Source organism: Pimephales promelas, chromosome 25 (genome assembly GCF_988280905.1).
Source record: "Pimephales promelas chromosome 25, fPimPro1.hap1.1, whole genome shotgun sequence".
NCBI classification, from domain to species: domain Eukaryota; kingdom Metazoa; phylum Chordata; class Actinopteri; order Cypriniformes; family Leuciscidae; genus Pimephales; species Pimephales promelas.
In genome coordinates, this window is record NC_142793.1 from 5,768,279 (window position 1) to 5,789,051 (window position 20,773).

At 36.1% G+C, this 20,773-nt stretch overlaps 1 protein-coding gene across 2 annotated transcripts in view; it reads right to left on the reverse strand.

The window, feature by feature from the left end:
• wwp2 (WW domain containing E3 ubiquitin protein ligase 2) overlaps positions 1 to 13,893 on the reverse strand; it is a 112,397-nt gene extending 98,504 nt beyond the window's left edge. For both annotated transcript variants that reach the window (XM_039656675.2, XM_039656674.2), the window contains exons 1-5: positions 13,770 to 13,893; positions 12,980 to 13,081; positions 10,395 to 10,551; positions 7,520 to 7,641; positions 4,096 to 4,233 (exon numbers count right to left, since the gene is read on the reverse strand). In XM_039656675.2, the coding sequence (XP_039512609.2) occupies positions 4,096 to 4,233; positions 7,520 to 7,641; positions 10,395 to 10,551; positions 12,980 to 13,052 (490 nt within the window). In that variant the 5' untranslated portion in view covers positions 13,053 to 13,081; positions 13,770 to 13,893. The remainder of the gene's footprint in view (positions 1 to 4,095; positions 4,234 to 7,519; positions 7,642 to 10,394; positions 10,552 to 12,979; positions 13,082 to 13,769) is intronic.
• Between the last annotated feature and the right edge of the window lie 6,880 nt (positions 13,894 to 20,773).

Below are 20,773 nucleotides of genomic sequence, written 5' to 3' on the forward strand. Positions count from 1 at the left end.
TACAGTAAATTAAATATACTGTACTATATATTTTTTATTTTATATAAAATATATATTTTATAAAATATTTTTTACTCTAAAATTTCTATAAAATCAAAGCCATACATCTTATCAAGTTATGTTCCAAATTTGAAGTTGATATCACAAAAATTGAAGTTCCCATGAGATTTTGTTTAGGCGTAGTACCAAAAATAGCCACCAGGTGCCTTTAAATTCCATTGAATTTAGTTGTATACATTCTGATACATTTCTGTCCAAATATCAATTCTGTCACAAAATTTGGAACCTTGAGACTCTGACCTTTCTGACAATATCAGTTTTGTCAAGATTAGAAAAGGTTTTGATCATAAATTATGAAATATAATGATGCCCAAAAGGGGAGGAGCTTGATAAAATAAGTACCATTTCTATGGTAAAGCAACTTTCAATTATAAAACAGTTTTCACACGAAGAATTCTGAGTTTATAAACGTTCAAATGATACCTAATTTATGATAACTACTAAAATATGTGATATAATAAAAAAGGCGATAAAAAATAATATTATATTTTAGAGGATAATAAATATAAATATTATCATTTTTAGAGGATAATATTGTACTATAATTTTTTTTTTTATTGAAAAATACTAGATTATATGTTTATTATGAACTTTTAGCATAAAAACAGAAGTTTCAATGATTAAAAGTGGGTTCATCAACTTTTTGTGACAAAGGTCAAAACTCCTGTTATGATGCAGATTTTTTTGAGGTGCACTCTTGTCATAAATTCATCAATTACTCTTCCTACATAATTTTTAACACAAAACAGGGGTAGAATATCTATTTAGAAGTCTTAGACCTTTCCAACAATATATAATTTGTCATAATTAGATTAGGATTTAATAGAAATATAGTGAAGTAAAGTTAGGCGTCCCGGTACCGGGACGGTGACAGTGACAGTTAAGGGGTTAAACACAATTGCAAAAGAACGTTGCGTGACAGAACAACACTGGGATATCTGTGTCCTCAGGCTCTCGACTGGAGAGATAAGGATCGTCAGACCAAACACAGCTTTTAGTGTCGTCATTTAAAGTGCATTAGGGTGTTCACACTTTTAGTTCTGTTAGCTTTGTTTATTTAGTCTGGCCCAAAAAAACAAAAAACATTTAATCCTGGTCCGCTAAGTGTTCAAATTGGCATTTTTAACAACGAACCTAAAGATACCAAATCTAAAGCCATAGGGATTCGCTTACAACCTGATTGCTCGGCTTTTATAACTTTAATGCCTATTTTGAGACGAAACTTACCGAACATCCAGAACAATGCTGTGTGCTGGGATAAACGTGCTTGTATGTTCGTAGCCTACATATGGTATTGGTATTGGTAAATATGGTATTTTGACCAGCTGAGAACTTGGGAAGAGCTTATAAAATGTCAAAACAGTGTCAGGAATCCCTCCGTCACACACACAAACGGCTGCTGTGAGGAGACGCAGTTTTGACGCCTGGACCGAATGAACGACTATGGCCAGAAGAAAAACGCTATGCTTGTGCAATCTCTCCTTTTTAGGAAACATATTTGATGGACCAGGGTACAGATGGTAGCGTTCACACTTATTCACACGAACCACACTAACAGAGTTTGTTTTATTCAAACCGACCATTGCCAAATGTGAACGCACACTTAGTCTCCACAATTGTGCATGCTCTATATCTTTTGTAAGAATACCAGTGTAATCTGAGATTGACATTTTTGGGTAACACTTTACGGTAAGGGTACATGAATTATCATGAATTCATGTATAAATGAATGCATGAATTATGCATTCCTTCATGCATTATTTCTCATGAATCATCAGGAACTAACACAAGTTCAACGTTTTTCATTCATGACTTCATGAATGAACAATTAAAACATTAACTAAGATATGCACATCACCATGAATTATGATTTATTACGCATGATCATGATGTTTTCTTTGTTCTTTGTCTAGGTCAGTGACCTAGTCACCACTTTAGTTAAGGGGCCACACACATGATGAAGTCATTAATAAATTAATGCTTAGTTAATGTTGACTATTGGACAGACACCGTAATAGACCAATCACAGCTCATAGCACACACATTCTGTAAATCAAATACAGAAGTCATCATTAACTAAGCATTATCCATCAATGACTTCATCATGTGTGTGGCCCCTTAACTAAAGTGGTGACTAGGTCCTTTGAAACACTGATGAACAATGTGCTATTGAAAGGTGGCATAACTGTGAACAAAGAAAACATCATGATCATGCGTAATAAATCATAATTCATGATGATGTGCTCGTCTTAGTTAATGTTTTAAATAAGGTGTTGTTCATTCATGAAGTCATGAATGAAAAACGTTGAACTTGTGTTAGTTCCTGATGATTCATGAGATATTAATGCATGAATGAATGCATAATTCATGCATTAACTTATACATGAATTCATGATAATTCATGTACCCTTACCGTAAAGTGTTACCCATTTTTGTTATCATAATCGATTATTGAATTCTGGAATTGAAGCATTGAATAAGTATCATGAATTATTAATGCATAAACGACCAATAACATTGACAAAATAAATTGGGACCATTTTGATTTCATGCCAATTTTCATATTACTGTAACATTGTTTGTTGCTAGGCCAATTGTTGTACACATTTTATGTTTCCTTTTTACGGAAGCTTAAAGATAATACACAAGTACATCATTTTATAACTCAAATCAGTATTTTATGCTGGCATATTTACTTATTTGATGATTAGCTGTGTAATAAGAGAGATAATGTTCAGTCAGCCAGTTACACTATTCATAATATATTTGGATAAACCTGTAATATCACCCTGCTGGGGATCTATACTGTTCCTGTTATATTTTCTCACTAAGAAAAGACATGATGTAGAGGTCCAGACCTTCTGTCGTGAGTCAAAGGTCTTGCTACGTAAGACTAGTTAAGGCTGCATTAGAGGGCAGAGCGGGTTAGTTCTCACAGCAGCTGCCGTATAGCACTTTTCAGGTTGGGGTTGTCACATTTGCTGTAACTGTTATGTCCTAATTACATTTTCTGCTCAAAATAATGCTTATATATTCTGCTGTTTAACTAAATGTTTTGCTTTAGAAATGTTTTATTATTTAAATTTGGCTAAAAAGCAATAATAGGCTATTGAATAACCAACAGTAGTTATATAGAGTTAGACATAAAAAAATGATTGGAAGGCTGAGGGTTTAGCAATGGGAATGTTTTGAAGGTGAAATCGCAACCAACCTCTCCAGGAAAATGAATCTAGTTTGAATCTCACTGTTTAATGACGACTCTAGAAACATTTAATGCACATTCTCTGTACTTCTCTACTTGTGGCTTCAAATAAACATTAAATTGTTATACGTATGTTGACTGACTGTGCCTGTGCTGTATATATTGCAGCACACACATTATTCTTCACAGAGTAGTTAAGAGTAAGTCACATGAATCTTTTTACTAGCTAGAGATGGTTATCAGTAACTAGACTCGCTTTCCTGAAGCTCAAGCAGCTAGCTACGCCAATGTCAAGGGTTCGATTCCAGGGAAAGAAAGAACTGATCAAATGTAAATGTATACCTTGAATGCAGCTTAAGTTGCTTTGGATAAAACGTTCTGGCAAATGCATAAATGTAAATATAAACTCACTATATCAGTCTTTTTACACTAATAGACTCAATTTAGTACCTGTGCACTGTCTAACTCACTCTGTAATTTGTGCTCTGACACATGAGTGCTCACATGAGTGAAAACCACTGAAAAATGAGTGTGTGCGAGTCTGAACAGATTAGGTTTGTGAGTGGTCAATAGACCCACTGACCTCCTGGGCTCTGTTTGTCAGTTTTGAGTAGACGGAGGAGAAAAGCTCTCTTGTGAGCATCCGCTTGGTCAAACTCAACTCTTTCCATACCAACATCTCTCACCACAACCTCCTCTATTCCTGCATTTAGTTTAGGTGGAGTCAGAGCCAAGGCTTTGCAAACTCATGAATGTGCATTTGTTCATGTGTGCTGTGTGTTCTACAAGTGCTTTCTATGAAGTGTGCATGTGTGTCTGTGAACAGGACTTACTGTCTGAGGCAGCATTGCCATTGGGCAGAGATCCTAGATCAACAACCAGGCCGTCCAGACAGACGTTGAGCTCACCTCCTGCTACAACCGAGCCTTTGTTCTCGGTCTGTAGAACCAGACTGAGCTGAACATTCTCCACTGCCAGTCAAAAAAAAAGAGAGAGAGGGCTCTAGTGCTAGTAGATTCATCTGTGTTTTCGTTTTTTTTATTAAAAACCTAAATATTCAACTGACATTTCATTTGACAAACTCATTGTTTTGGCAAAACACTCACTGGTTCATATTTTGTTTTAAAATAGCAGGGAAGAAGAGAAGCTGGTTTAAAAGGAGAGTGATCAGCTGATCATTGAGATTTCATTCAATTCTACATTAGCCTTTACATATCTTTAAATCATAGAAATAATTTATTTCTGACACTGTGAACACGCGCTGACATAACTGCTGTCATAACCTTATATAACAGTAAATATAAAAACAGTCTTTTTTTTTTAAGAAAGTCAGAGAAAGGTAAAACTTTAAATTCTGTCATCAATTACACACGTCTTGTACGAAGTTCTTCTGTGCAACAATAAAGAACATAAAAATTACTTGTGTGTGTCTTGTTTGACAGGAACTGTGATTTGACATATAATCATTTTTTGATGCAAACGCCGTTGTCTTCTTGCCAGAAAGACAAAAGTTCAAGAATTTCTCAAACAATGTGAAGCACAAAGCTGAATCAGAAACAACTTTACCAAAAAAAAACAAAAAAAAAAAACACAGGACTAAAATTGCAGAGTGACTCTGCTGAAAGTCAAACCTCAAATGTTCAGGAAAAACACTGCACTGAGCTGAAAGGAATTCATGCAGACCTATTCAAAATATTGTGTCCAGTAGTGTCAAAAGAACCAAAAATTCAAAAGTATTAGTTGGGGACACTTAATATCACTGTAAAGCTGCTTTGAAACAATCTGTATTGCATAAATCAATAATAAATAAATGTGACTTGACAGATTTTTTTAAATCAGAGACATTAACTCTGTATATTTAAAATGTAAAAATGAGACCTGTTTCGCTTTAATGTCAGTTACAAGGAGTTATAAAGATCTGAGGTGATTTTAACCTAAAAGGGGTCATTTAATGGTACACTTTTACAAGTTGATTGTACTGAAATGCATGTTGGCAGTGCCTGTACACAACCATCATATAATGATAAAAATCTATCCAGTGTTTTTGTTTTAATCTCCTTACATGTTTTCCCGTCTCAAATTGAGCCGTCTGACCGTGTGACGTCACATGGTCAGACGCCCCTCCAACGATTGTTGATTGACAGCAGCGTTTCAACACAGACCCGCCCTGAGCGAGCTTACATCTAGTCCCCTTCATCAGAGTGTGTATGTGAAGTCTTAGCTCAAAATACCCCACAGATAATTTTTATAGCATTTTAAAGGAGAACTCCGGTGCAAAATGAACCTTTGGTCTAATAAAACATGGGTACCTACCTAGTCAACTGTTCTCTGAGATTTGTTTTCATGACAATCGAATGTAAAGAGTTTTATCTCTAAAAACTGTTTAGTGTATAACGTTAGTAATGGGATCATTTACTAAGTAAAAAGAAATCGCTAGTTTATACCACTAACAAGGCTCAAAATATCCCCACACTAGCACAGTAACATAATAAGGGTCCATACATGCAAAACGATGCATTGAGAACTTTGTAAGTGTACAGACCGTATAATAAGAAGATATTTTATAAAGACAGTTCACTTTGTGTATACAGACAGGAGCCATCTTGAAAAACAGTCTCGATAAGTCGAACCACGAACGACGTGCCAAGTGAGCTGAACTGTGTGAAGTTCAGCGAACTTCTGAACTGTATGAACGGCGTTCGTGGTTCGACTTATCGAGTCTGTTTTCCAAACATGGCTCCTGTCTGTATACGCGAAGTGAACTGTCTTTATTAAGTATCTTCTTATTAAACGGTCTGTACACTTACAAAGTTCTCAATGCTTCAGTTTGCATATATGGACCCTCAAAATGTTGCTGTGTTAGTGTGGGGCTATTTTGAGCCTTGTCAGTGGTATAAACTAGCAATTTCTTTTTACTTAGTAAATGCCCCCATTACTAGCTTAACTAGATAAAACTCTTTGCATTCGATTATCATGAAAACAAATCTAAGAGAACGGTTGAATGTTTTATTAGACCAAAGGTTCATTTTGCGCCGGAGTTCTCCTTTAAATTTGCCAAATTTGGGCTTGAGCAAAAACGCACCATTTTAGTGTGTTTCCCTTTAAATGCTAATGAGGTGCTGCACCCGCCCCACTTTTCAGACTTTTTTGCATCTGTCTGACAAGAAATATCTCTTGTTTGGCTGCTCTGTTCTGATGTGCTGTTCTTTACAAAAAAAGATTCCACTATCAGCACAATAAAAAACTAACAACATAGCTAGACTCACGGTGCTTTACAAGTCTAGCATGTTATTATTAGCTTGACAAATTCAAAGGCAATTTGGAAAACAAACGCATAATACTTTACTTCTAGATGTGTAGCTGGATTCCGAACAGTTGGCACAGCTAAATCCTTCAGGAGCAACTTTTTTGCAAACCTGCTTTATACTGAGCCTCATTCAAAAAGCTGTCGGGTGTAAAATGATTCGAGCAAACATAAACGAATTTTGGTAGAGTTGAGGGAGCATTTTCTTCAAAAACAAAATGAATCCACCTCATCTTCAGTGGCTCAGATTTCAGGAGTAAATAGATAGAGCTATGTGGATTAATACGACCAGCTACACAACACCAACAGTGCTTGAAAGACATCCTTGTCAGTGCAGCAATGGCGGATGTGTACAACTCTCAACTCGATGTGAACTCGATCAGGGCGGTTCTATGTTAAAACGGCAGTGTCTGTCAACACTTGTGGGCGGGACCTGTGACTTTAGTGACGTCACTAAAACTGAATTCTGAAACAGGTCGTTGGGAAACAATGCTTATGATTTATGAGGATTTAAAAAAAAAGAGTGGGTGGATTTTTATCACTGTAGGGTGGTTTTGTACACACACTGCCAACACACATTTACTGTATGTCCAAACACCATGCAAAAGTGAATTTTGCATAATAGGTCCCCTTTAAAATACTCAAAAAATAGTATAAAATAGTTTCTCACAGAGGAGCATCGGAAGTATAAAATGAGGAGTGACGACAGTGAAGGATGAGAGAGGACCAGGCCTGGACTATTTATGTTACGTTTTGTTTATGTGTGTGAGGCAGTCGTCCGTGATCGTTTATTTTGAGTTTAAAGTTGTGAAATGTTCACCGGTTCCCGCCACCTTCTTCCCTTATCAATGAACCTTTGTTGTCTTTGTCGTTTCAAAAATAAACATTAAGAGAATCAATGTAAAAAATAATCACAATATTTATTGTGGTTTTATATTATGATGACAACTTACTCTTGCCATCATGTGTTCGGAGAGTGTCCAGTAAGTCAATGGTGGCACTACCCAAAAGTTCCTTTCTTAAAGTGTGACAGCTCCACAACTTCAGATCCAAATGACTCTGAGGAGTCACGTTCCTGTAAAATAAATACATATAAGTTCTCAAATGGACCATGGTTATTACTAAAACTGGAAGGGCTTTTTATAAAAGATTGTAAGAGATGTAAATAAAAACAAACAAAAAGGTAGAACACAACCAACACAAAAAAGCAGATTTCTTCACTTTACTGATTACAGAGAGGAATTCAATAGTCTTAGGTCTTATTAGTTATTTTTACAAATTGTATACTTAAAGCTGCAGTCCGTGGTTTTACCTCTTTGTCGCCATCTCTGTTCGCGGAATTATCAACTTTACACAAGTTGCACTATGACACGGCACAGCGTGGATGAACACAATGTTTGAGGAGACTGTGAGGCTGTCAGTCACCGCGCCAGTGTGGATTCTGTCTTTCAGAATCACAGATTATTCTTTTTGGAAGTATGACAAACATAATAATTTTCATCCACTTTTAACCCTTTCACGCGTACAATCACACCGGTGTGATCAGTCTTGGCTGGTCCCTAGAGCGTACGATCACACCGGTGTGATTAGAACGGTCAGTGCATCACGTCGTCAACTGCTAAATTCAAACTTGCTCTTGCGCCAGAGCCAGAGACGGACGCTCTCAGTGCTGTCATATATCACTATACAAACTATTGAGTGTTTTCAACCACATAATGTTAATTTTAAGTTTCAGACATTTAAATACACATAAATACTATCAAAACAATGATTTTGAGTTTGTAAAATACCTACTGATGTCATGGAAGCGGCAATAATAATCCTTTCAACAATGAGACGACACATTTTATTCATATCAGATACACGTTGTGTAAGTAGTTACATTTGACCCTTTTCTCCTCCCTTCTTTTCTTCACCAGCCACTTTCATGTATTTTGTGAGAATTGTATTGATGTTGTAAATCCAACAGATTCGATTCTCTGAACTGTTAAACAAACTAAAATGGCACCGCCCATTGTGCATACAGCTCAACTAACGTGATCGTTATAAAGATGTTTAAACAACAAAACCCATCCACTTGCACATATTTGACAATGGGAATATCAGTGTTTCATGCGATAGCTAATACATTTGTGAATATTTTTAATAAAAAAGAAAAAGTTACATAGATCCTCATTCATTCAGCGCTGTGTTGTGGTTGTGCTGTGTCCAAGACAAGCAATGACGCGTCACCATGGAAACATTAAAGTGGCAAGTTGTAAATAACGGTCGCCTTGAAAAACTCACACTGGGGGGTCAGTTCGAATATTTTAAACTTACGTGTGAAAGGGTTAAGTAATACCCACTTTTGTTCTGGTTCTGACATTGCAGTGAATCGCACTGATTAAATCTAAAAATTGCTTATTATATCACGCAAAACCGTCAAACTATACTTTTGTTCTCAAATTGTTGTTAACAACATCAGCATTCCGTGACTAAATGTAATGTCCTTCCGATATGTATCCTAGCTTTCACATGGCCCGATTGCAGTCTCTTTTTTTTTTCAGTAGCAACTCTGAACGAAGTCTTTTGCATTTTACAACGGGTGAGTCTCCAGTTGTCACAGGTGATTATCGTTTGAACCTTTCTGGATCCGCCGTCAAATCGATAAGTTTAATTACATCAAGTACTGTGAGAAAAGGCTATAAATCTCCACCTCAGGCATCCTCACGCAATATAGCCTCCTACCCGAGACTCTTCTTTATGTGTACAGATGTGACGTAATGACGCAAAGACATGCTCGAATCTCCCGCAGAAATCCACCAGTATCACTGGAATTAAAAACATTATTACAAGCTTACCTCTTTGAATCGAGGTAAGGCAAGCAGATAGTTTTGAACACTGGCTGGTTATGCATTTTCTAAAATATGTATTTTGTACGTAGGCGTATTGCATTCACTTGTAGAAAAAAAATCTACTCTGTTTTTCTGAATTAATGAGTTAATTTTTCATGAGAAAAAAAATTGCTCTGTTTTTCTGAATTAATGAGTTAATTTTTCATGAGAAAAACATTTTTTTCTCTGTTTTTCTGAATTAATGAGTTAATTTTTCATGAGAAATTTTTTTTTGCTCTGTTTTTCTGAATTAACGAGTTAATTTTTCATGAGAAATTTTTTTTTTGCTCTGTTTTTCTCAATTAATGAGTTAATTTTTCATGAGAAAAAATTTTTTCTCTGTTTTTCTGAATTAATGAGTTAATTTTTCATGAGAAAATATTTTTTTCTCTGTTTTTCTGAATTAATGAGTTAATTTTTCGTGAGAAAAAAAGTTTTTGCTCTGTTTTTTTTTAATTAACTCGTTAATTCAGAAAAACAGAGCAAAAAAAAAATTCCATGAAAAATTAACTCATTAATTCAGAAAAACAGAGAAAAACTTTTTTTCTCATGAAAAATTAACTCATTAATTCAGAAAAACAGAGCAAAAAAATTCTCATGAAAAATTAACTCGTTAATTCAGAAAAACAGAGCAAAAAAAAATCTCTCATGAAAAATTAACTCATTAGTTCAGAAAAACAGAGAAATTTTTTTTTCTCATGAAAAATTAACTCATTAATTCAGAAAAACAGAGCAAATTTTTTTTCTCATGAAAAATTAACTCGTTAATTCAGAAAAACAGAGTAGATTTTTTTTTTCTTCAAGTGAATGCAATACGCCTCCGTAATTTTGGATAATTTTTAATCCAAAAAAAAAAGGTACAGACTGCAGCTTTAAATGAGAAATGAAAAAAGTGACATATAAATAAATATATATATATATATATATATATAGTCTTAGTCATGTGATGCCTTACAGGGTGAGGTCTTCATTCCACTGCAGCTCAAGGTGTCCAGTGCGTTTGCCTGTTTTCTTCGTTTCACTGGTCAGACCGTCAGCGGTCACTTCCACAAATGAACTCAGACGAGAGGGACGACTGGGGAGCTTAGGCGACTGAGGCTTAGCAGACAGCACTGTCAAGTCAAATGAGTACAACAGAAAAAAAGCTAAACATTCTTGAATAGAGGAAGGTTTGCAAAATGTCAATGAGAAATGATCCAAATCATTAGAGCCATTAACTTATATCATATTCATTATTATTAAACTTACAACATACCAGAAATAACAGACCAGGTAACATATCCAGGGTTTTTTGGGGTCCCATACGGTTTCAGCAAACCACTCCCATGCCCCAATGTACACAACATACGTCCTACACTGACACCTCACTCTAAAGTGTACTGAGAATATTTATCTTTAAACATACTAGAAAAATAAAAAAAAACTGCAGTAATAAAACCATTTTTGTAGTGTGAATTACCAAATACAATAAAAACAATACACATTGATAAAAAAGTACAGCGTCTTCATGTAACAGCATTCCCGAAATGCTAAACTGAACCGGTAAGACACAAAGCAGCAACCACCATTTCAACAAATGCACCCTTGTCAGAATTCAATACTTAGACAACCCTTATCTTGCTTGTTTTTTTTCCTCATTTTTGCACCAGATTGATAGTGATGCCTCTTCATTTTCAAACATTAATGCACAGGCAGGGTGATACGAGCAAACTATCAAAGTTATTTATACCAAGCAAACTGTGGCCCTGTAGGCCCTCTGATAATATCACAATAATACATTCATAACAAACTGCATCCTTTATTATATGACTCTTCTCAAGAGCAGACAAAAAGGTTTCAGCGTACAAGTCATATTACTGCTTAGAGGCGTTTAATGGACCTCAGATTTATATCAAAAATTACTAAGTGGCAATGACTATGACTCCGGTGTTCAGACGATTCATGCTACCCATCGAGATTTGCTACTTACCGGTTATGCGCATGTGCAGACTCACAGTTTTTTTTGTTTGTTTTTTTACAAAAGGTACATTTTCCTGTTATAATGTATAATTTATCTTTAAAAATGCTTACTACCATATGAATATTTGTACGGTCAGCCAGCTGAAAATAATAACTGAAAGTTTCAGTTACTATGAGGAAAGGTGTACTTTGACAAGTCAAAGATGAATATTTTATGATAATTTTTACACCGTTTTAAAAATAAAAACAGTAGTCTACAGCATACAGTAGCTACTCATAACTTAGAATTGTATTATAATTGTATTTCATACGACTTTAATCGGCATTCTGTGATCAATTCGCGCTACGGTAGCATTTTTCGACAAGGCAGCAAAAATCGACAGAACACCGGTAACACTTTCTTTTGATGGTCCCTTTTGATGGTCCCTTTTTCTGTTGACTATAAGTAACTTTGCAACTACATGTCAACTAAGTACTACATGTCTCATTAGAGTACTAGTAGCAGTGTTGTAGTCGAGACCACCTCACTCGAGTCCGAGTCGACACCGAGACCAGAGAGAGTCGAGTCCGAGTCAAGACCGAGTCCGAGACCAGAGACGGTCGAGTCCGAGTCGAGACCGAGACCAGTGAGGGTTGATTACCTAATTTACTTTTATTTACTTAGAGAAATCCTTTTTTTTTTTTTTTTACTGAATTTACTTAGAGTTTAAAAAATATGATCAGTTTAGGGTAAAAAGGCCACATAGTAGGTGGTGTTAAAAGTAATTTTATTACAATTTGTCATGCGCAGTTGCGCACTAGAAAATCACCAATTACTGGGCGTGTCAATCAATTTAAAGAAATATTTTATTAACATACATTAATAATCATGAAAAATATTTTTAATTGAATTTGAGTGGACTCGGGAATAATTCCGAGTCCTAAAAAAAAAATGTTCGAGTACGAGTCAATTCCGAGTCCAAATGCACACGAGTCCATGACAAGACCAAGACCATTAAAATATGGTCTCGAGACCGAGTCCGAGACGAGTCCGAGCCTCGAGTACTAAAACACTGACTAGTAGACTGCCTGCTAAATATCTACTAACCTTTATTGTTAAGTTGCCTCAACAGACATTCAGCTGACTACAAGTAACGTCATGTCTTAACTTATTCTAACCCTAACAGTCTCGAATAATCTACTAACACCCTGAGAGCTAGTAGACATGTAGCTGCAACGTTCCTTACTGTCAATAGAATGTGTTAAAGGGACCATCAAAATAAAGTGAAACCATGACTCCAAGGTGGTAAAAACATTTATAATTTTGATTATTTAATTCTGTACCAGAAAATGTGAGTAAACGTGTCCTGACATGAAGACTCATAGTTGGAGTAGCAGTTATGAAGTAAATTATTCAGCACACATCACCCTCTAGAGGAGACACTCCATAGTGCAAAAACACATGAAGCTCTGATGCTGCAAGCTGATGCGTCATATGAGCTGATAAATCCCATCAAAACGATCAGTTTCAGTTCAGTCCTTTACAGTGCACAGTGCTGATGTTAACACAAGCTGTATATAAAAAAATGCTGATTTTCTTACCTTTCAAGGTCAACTGTGATTTCTCTGTGGCCTGAACGTTGGCAGACTGAGACACACTGGCAGCTGCCATCATCACATCACATCACATCACAGATCACAGCCCTGAAACACACACACAAACCTTCATCATCACTCATATTAACTCATCTACTGTGAAATGTAATCAAATGATAATAAACCATAGACGTGTGCGTTTATTGGGCTTCATCACAGTGATCATCTAAGCACCTCAAAGTCACAGTCACACACACAGAAACATTACAGTTTAATACGGGCCGATTTTTCATAAACTGTGAAAGCATTGCAAAATGTTAGGCGGGTCAACAGTAAAACCGGAATATGTGGTTTATAGACCGATGCCATGATACATTCTGTGAATATCCGAGTCTGACAGCTTCATAGGTCAGAAACCGATTGTGATGATCAGACACAAACAAACAGACAGTGACGTTAATCATCTAACGTTATTAAAAGGTTAGGTATACAGCAGGGTCGGGTGACTATAAACACATTTATTTTTGCATCCGAATTAAACATCAGAAAGAGTCAACTGAATATAATTTCTGCAGCAAATAAGGATTTATGATCATTTATAATCTTAAGTTTAATGTAAGTTAGCCTGTGTGTAAGACAGTGACGATGTTTGACTAGCAGCACATCATTTATAGAGAAAAGTCACAATATAACGTTACTTGAAATCGTCAAGAACCACTATAAAAGCGGGCAAGTTCATGTGTAATTTAAACGTTTTCTGTCAATAATAACATACAATAAATGTTTTGATCCCTACCTTTTATGTGCCGTGAGACTGTGGACAGTGGATCGCTAACTGTCATTTCCGCTTTAATGTCATGGTCATGTGACTCTCGGAGGAGCGCCGCGGTGAATTGTGGGTCCGGATGCTCCATACCATCAATGTGGTAGGGGTGCGTTTTCTGCTCACGAAAGTGAAACATTTCTGTAAAAAAAAAACAGCTTTATTAATTTTCACAAATTCCATGTGTGGCATACACTGCTGATCATTTGATTTAGAACACCTAATAGCCTATAAATGTTACTTGTTCACAGTTTAATGTACCTGAATGAAAACACAACAGCATAGCATTTTTTCTAGGAGGTAGGCACTAGCCGCGTTTCCACTGCCGGGCTAGGGCTGGGCCAGAGCTAACAGCGAGCCGGGCCGAGCTAGTGGCCTCGGGCCTCAAGCACCGGGCTTGCGTTTCCACTGCCGGGCCAGTAGCCCCACAGCGCTGCCCCAGACCCCACCCCTAACACGCCTTTCAGGATCAAACGTCATAAAACCCAACCCATTTCAGCGGGTATTATGAATTAATTTATTTTTTAAATTAGGAAGATAGCATGTATATTAACTCAACTGCCGTAGTGGCTGCAATAGTGTCCCGAGACCAGTACAGGCGATTCTCCATTTCAAGCAGCGATTTTTTGCGCGATATAACAAGTAGGGCTGCGGGCACGTTTTCAAGTTATTCATTAATCGTACGTTAACCGAGGCCCATCGGTTAATACTCGGTGCATAGTGTGCGCGCCGCAACCTCGAGATACAGATTTTTTAACACCTTTAATAGGCCTAACTGATTGGACCCCATTTGAAACGAAATTAATTTATAGAAATAAAACGCAGCAAGTACGGAGCAGTTAAAGCCGCATTTCCATCACCCTTCAAACTGAAATTGCCAATTGAAAATAAGCAAAACGTCCATTTCACAAAAACTCCGTGTCTGCAAATAATAATAATAATAATAATAATAACCATCATCATCATTATTGTAACATTTTATTAGGCTGCATATGTAGAAGACGCCTTTATCCAAAAAAGGAACAGAGCACAAATAAACACAATATTTTTGACAAATATCAGCGCATATCCAGTGTGTGTGGAGCACGCACTGATGGCTGCGAGACGCCCATGTGAACAGTTTCATTGCATTTCTTTCAGTGGAAACAACTTAAAATACTCTTTAATTTCTGGTCATACAGAAAATAATAATACATTATTCGCAAATAAATTTATTTATAACAAGAAAACGTTGTGCTTTAACAATTAATCAAGACGCGCTTCATGATCTCCGTGAACTGAAGCGCGAGACCTGAAACAGCCACCGCATTCGAATTTGTTCGTTTTAAATTGGACATTTAAAGCTTTAGTCTACAGGGGTTATATCCTTTGTAGATTAAAGCTTTAAATGTCCAATTTAAAAAGAACAAATTCGAATCGAAAGCCAATATCTTCTATGTTTATGTAGCTTAATTTCTCTCTAAATGTGCATCCGGAGATGGAGATATGTTTTTAGCCGAAAATCATTTAGAAAACAATACTTTATTAATAAACAATTAATGCCTCGTTATTTTATATTATTATCAGACACATTTATTATAGCCTATAAATCACCCATAAATCCCCTTTCTGTACGGCTCTTCTCATTCAGCACTGCGGGGAAAATATCATTTCCAGGTTCTAATTTGGCCTCAGAAAACCAGTAAAATATATATTTTTTTCATATTAATTTGTCAAATATTTTAAATGTTTAAGGGGCAAAAAAATCAAACAAATATCTGAAAATTCGTCGATATGTAGCTATATATAGCCTATATATTGTTGCGCAGCATTTGGCATAGGCCTACAGTTCAAATTAAAATGTTATGCAATTTTAAACGGTTATCGGTTAAACATGGACACCATGTGCATCTTGCTTCAGATCATAACGTTCCATAACACCGATAAACTCCGCCTTTTACCTTGAGCACGCCTCTAGCCCGAGCTGGCCCCCTCTGGCCCAAGGTATTCGACGGGCCAGAAATCCTGGCCGTTGGCCCTGAGGAAGCCCCGATCAAGCCCCGGAAGTGACAGTGGAAACGCGACTGGCCCTGGCACGCACTAGCACGGCCCGGCCCTGGCCCGGCAGTGGAAACGCGGCTAATGTGTTGTGTTGGATCATTTTCTTACTTTAGATTAGAATGAACCCCTGACCAACTAGGCACAGATGTGGTCAAGACCCATAAACTCCTAGTCTCACAAGTTAGTCTGATTAACTTTTGAGTTAGGCTACTTAAACAGGTTGGTCTAATTTGAATCCGAACAGTAAGTCTAATCCTATCCTTTGGCTGACTGCAAGTTGGTCTGCCTAGACCTAGTTCTTAGGCTTAACATAGTGACTGTGTTTAACTGGCCCCATTATTCTCCAAGAGACTAATACCAGACCCAAATGCAGATCTAGGCAAGGTCTTTTTTTAGAACCCCAAACCGACCAACATGTTGATCCAAGAAACATGCAGTACATTTTAAAGAACTAAAATACAAAGATTATTATTGTTTCCACTTTTTCACATATATTTTTTGTTTCCAGGAAAAACTGGTATTAAATACAATAGTGTAGGGGAGCGCGGGCTGGGCACAATGTAACGCAGGGCTAGTTGTAACACTTACAGTTGATTTAAACTATTGCATTGTTAATATATTTTAAACAAAATTAATTTATTTAAACTTTACAAAATCACTATTTAGTATATTTATATAGAGTACTTAAATAGCACGTTTGTGAATACATTTATTCTTGTATTTAAGTGTTTTTAGTGCACTCAATTACACTTCTTTTTCACCTGGATTGTTTTAAATACTTAAACACATGCTAGCATGATGAAACTTGGTGTATTTACTAGTTGCCATTTCAACACTATATAGAGAAAAAATTGCGCCAAAATTCCGAAATCTTTGTAAGATACATTTAGAACATTTATTTAACCATTGCAAAAGAACAGTACATTTTTTAAGTTAATTTTTCATCTCTATTTTTTGTGTTTATTTAAAATTAGACAATTCTGATATTATTTTAATCTCCAATCATTGTTTAACAGTTGACATCGTTCTTTAATGCTTCACTAACTGGCAGAAGATAGCAGCGTTTAAACCACATAGTTGTGCAGTTGGGGCATGTTGCCACACTGCGTTACAATGTGCCCCTAATAGAAATATGTTATTATATTCTATACTTTTATGAATTCTATTGGAAAAAACAAGAGAAACATGTAAATAAAGACTGAGAGTCAATGTTCAGAAATGATTAATTATTATTTTGTTTTGAACTATGCTGTATTGCTGTGTTTTCCGGTTTGTTGTCAAACTCAAAAATTAGTATATTTTTAATTATTAAAAAATGCCATTATTTTATGTGAAAAAGTTAATAATTGTATTTTATTAAGAAAATATTTTGGTATGACTTGTATGTTTTATTGATTAGATCAGATAGCATTTTAAGCTGTTATATGGTGATGTTACAATGTGCCCCTCACATGTTACAATGTATCCCACCTATGGGGCATGTTGTCACATTTCACTTCCATTCTTTCAGGCTAAATCAAGAAAAAAGTATACACTGTATTAATAAAACAAAACCACATAATTGTACTAGACATGTGGGAAATTAATGTGGGGGAAAAAAGTCTCTAAACCCTAAGTAGATTTACACAAATTAATAAAGTCAAAAAGGCTGGTTGCAACACTTTTTGCATTTCCTTGAGTTTCTCAGAGACTGTACTGGAAAAACAAAAATTGAATACAATAAACCAACATCTGTCAGCTTCCCACCCACACTGATGCAACATGTGTACAAATAGACAAAGTCAAATGTTGCAACTGACCCCATAACAGAGGTTGCGACATTCATTAAAATGTAATAAAATCTCTCTTTAACATAATTTTCAAATTAATTTATTTTACTTTTGCACAGACTTGTGTCATGAAGACAACATTGTTGTTGAGTATTTTAAATCACTGTCATTGCAGTAGTTATTTTATATATCCAGTGGAAGAATGTAAAAAAACTGTTGCTGTTTTAAGCCCGAAGAGAGAGATTTAGGCCTGACGGAGGACCTAAAATTAAAGAAGCTCACCAGTTGGATGAGTTACAGACAGGAGTACCTTTGGAGAACCTTTGGAGAACATACCAGATGATGACCATCTAGATAGTTCAGATGATGGATCGCACACCTACATTAAGTATATAAATACATTTCACTTTCCCTTTTCTTTCTCTCTCAAACTTGAATTTGCTGCAAAAATCTTCCCATTAATCTGTATTTATTTGACCATATAATATATATATATATATATATATATATATATATATATATATATATATATATATAAACGTGTCTTGTTTTTAGGACAAAGTCATAGCCAGAACTGGACACCCTAAGAAAAGGCTCACTGTCCATGAAAGGCTGGCTATTAAACTCCATGAACTTTGATCTAAAGGAGGAGCATGAAAGGAAAATAAAGATTAGATTAAAGAAGAAATAAAGAAGTACTGGAAGATGAAGAAGAGAGAGGTGCAGCAGTCTCAAATGTCACATCAGTACATAAATCTGTTGAATAAATATTGTTTAATATAGGTCACGTTGGATGTTATGGCTGTTTCTGTAACATACCAGACAAAATATCCATTTCACTTTTATATTTTATTTGCTCATTACACGTGAGAACGTATCAGATCTGAGAGGATGAACAGGTAAACAATGTAAATATATCTATTTAAAGTGGCACAACGTAAGCATCTCTGTTTGCACGTCCTTCTCTGTGGTCTGGTGGAAATGGCACCGCTAGTGCCACTTCGGTTCATCTGGTTTGAACCGAAGTGTTTACCTAAGGAACTGAAAGTGAATCTATTAGACCGCTTGTGCGCTTATGAGCCTAGTTGTTGCGCCATTGTTCAGCTGTTGTTGGGTGCAATTTTGCTGTAAACTAAAGATTCTTCTGAGCATGCCCACTGTCACCAAGCAATGTTCCATGATGATCTCCTCTTTCAAACAGAGTGTACAGAGATGAGTTGAGGAAAATCCGACCTTTCCAACGTGCAACAACTGGAATTGGGAAGTTCACACACCTTGGACATTTATGAAAAAACAATTTATTCGGTTCCCGAATTCCTTAGCAACTGGAGTTGAGGGACCTTTTATGGGAATATGGGATTCATCTATGCAACCTGACTCCTGTGAAGTTCCCATATTCATAGAATTGTACCTTGTGGTTAGCCTGGGTTGAAGCTTCGGGGAAGTTTATGTAATGTGTTCTTAATTCACAAATGGCCCTGCATACTCTGTGAATGACTTTACATATTGTTGATTCACTGACACCACATAAATCCCCAGTTTGGTGAAAGGTGCCATATGCCATAAACCAAAGTTATAAGCACCAACAGACAAACTGGAACAGGCTGTCCTCTTTGAGTCAGAGATGAAAGCCTGGGTTCTAGAAGTGAAGAAATCTCCATTGAATATACTTTATGCATGGAAAACGATCTTGAAAACTTATTTCATTATAATTGCAATGGGTCACTTCTGTCTGCAAGAACAAGTTCAAGTAATCCATGTGTCTTCTTTAACAAACAACCTTAATCTGGTAGGTTTAATTTAAACCACAATTTAGTTCTGGAATATCTCTAGTCTTCCTCCAGGAAATCAGCTTATTAAACTATGTACTAAACTAAGTCTAAGACTATTTAAAACCATGACAGAAAAAGAGGATTTCAGTTGATACGGTTTTAAAGGCCATTTTAGTCCAGGACTAGGCTTAAATCCCTGTCCAGGGAAAACACTCCTTTATGTATTTACCTGAGTTTACTTTATTATTAAAGACATCTCATATTGGAAATGGACTTTCCTCTTCATCTTCATCTTTGTGACATCCACAATCAAACAACAACAACTTGTTTCGGGGCCAGAGTTTCAAAAGCTCTCTTATTCACTTCTGTCTCCTTGTAGACACTCATATTGTAAAAGTCGACGTAATCATATCATAATCATCCTAAATATTAAACCTGTATATATTATCCAACACAGTCTCAAGAAGATGCGTATCTATCCCACTAGTGTCATTTCTTGTGGCATTTATAAGCCAAAAGTTTTTTTTTCGTGTATATGGTACGCACTAAAAAACCCTGGGTTAGGTTTAGGGGGGAGGGGGGTGGGGAGTTCGTGCGTATTATACGCAAAAAAGTGCGTATCATATGTACGCGAAAATCGCATGCCACAACACGCAAAAACTGTTTTTGGCGTATAAATGCCACGAGAAATGACATTCGTGCCATAGATACGAACTTTCATGAGATCGGGCTGACATTATCGGTGTGGCCCTTATCCGTCTGTGAGCAGATTGGGAGTTTTAAGATTGTATAGGTGCCTCATATTACCAGATTACGTGTCAAACATCAGAAACCAAAAAGAGATTGGACAAAATTTTTCCTCAGATTGTTAAGAGGGGGGAAATTTTTGCTATAAATCGCCATAAAACTTCTGGAGTCTGAGCTCGGCTTTTGATCGCAGTGAACTGCACTGCAAAATTCATTACTTCAGTTCATCACTGTTTGATTCTAGTAAACTCTGGGGATAAAGCCAGTTTCCTGGATTTTGACTCGCCTTTGACCTTGTTGTAGTCTACTAAATCCCTCAGGATTCAAGTGGAGAGTTTCACCCTGATATGGTGAGCATGATCTGGAAATCATAAAGAGACAAATTAGACTCTAAATGGTCAAGGTGTTCTATGACATTATTACCCATCATGCTCATCACTCAAAACTCCGTCCTATTGGTAACACTTTACAATAAGGTTCATTGGTTAACTAGTTAACTACCTCAGTTAACATGAACTAAGAATGAACACTACTTTATAGCATTTTTTAATCTTAGTTAATACTAATTTCAATATTTACTAATACTATATTTAAAGCAAAGGTTGTATTTGTTAATATTAGTTAAGCACTGTGAACAAACAATGAACAG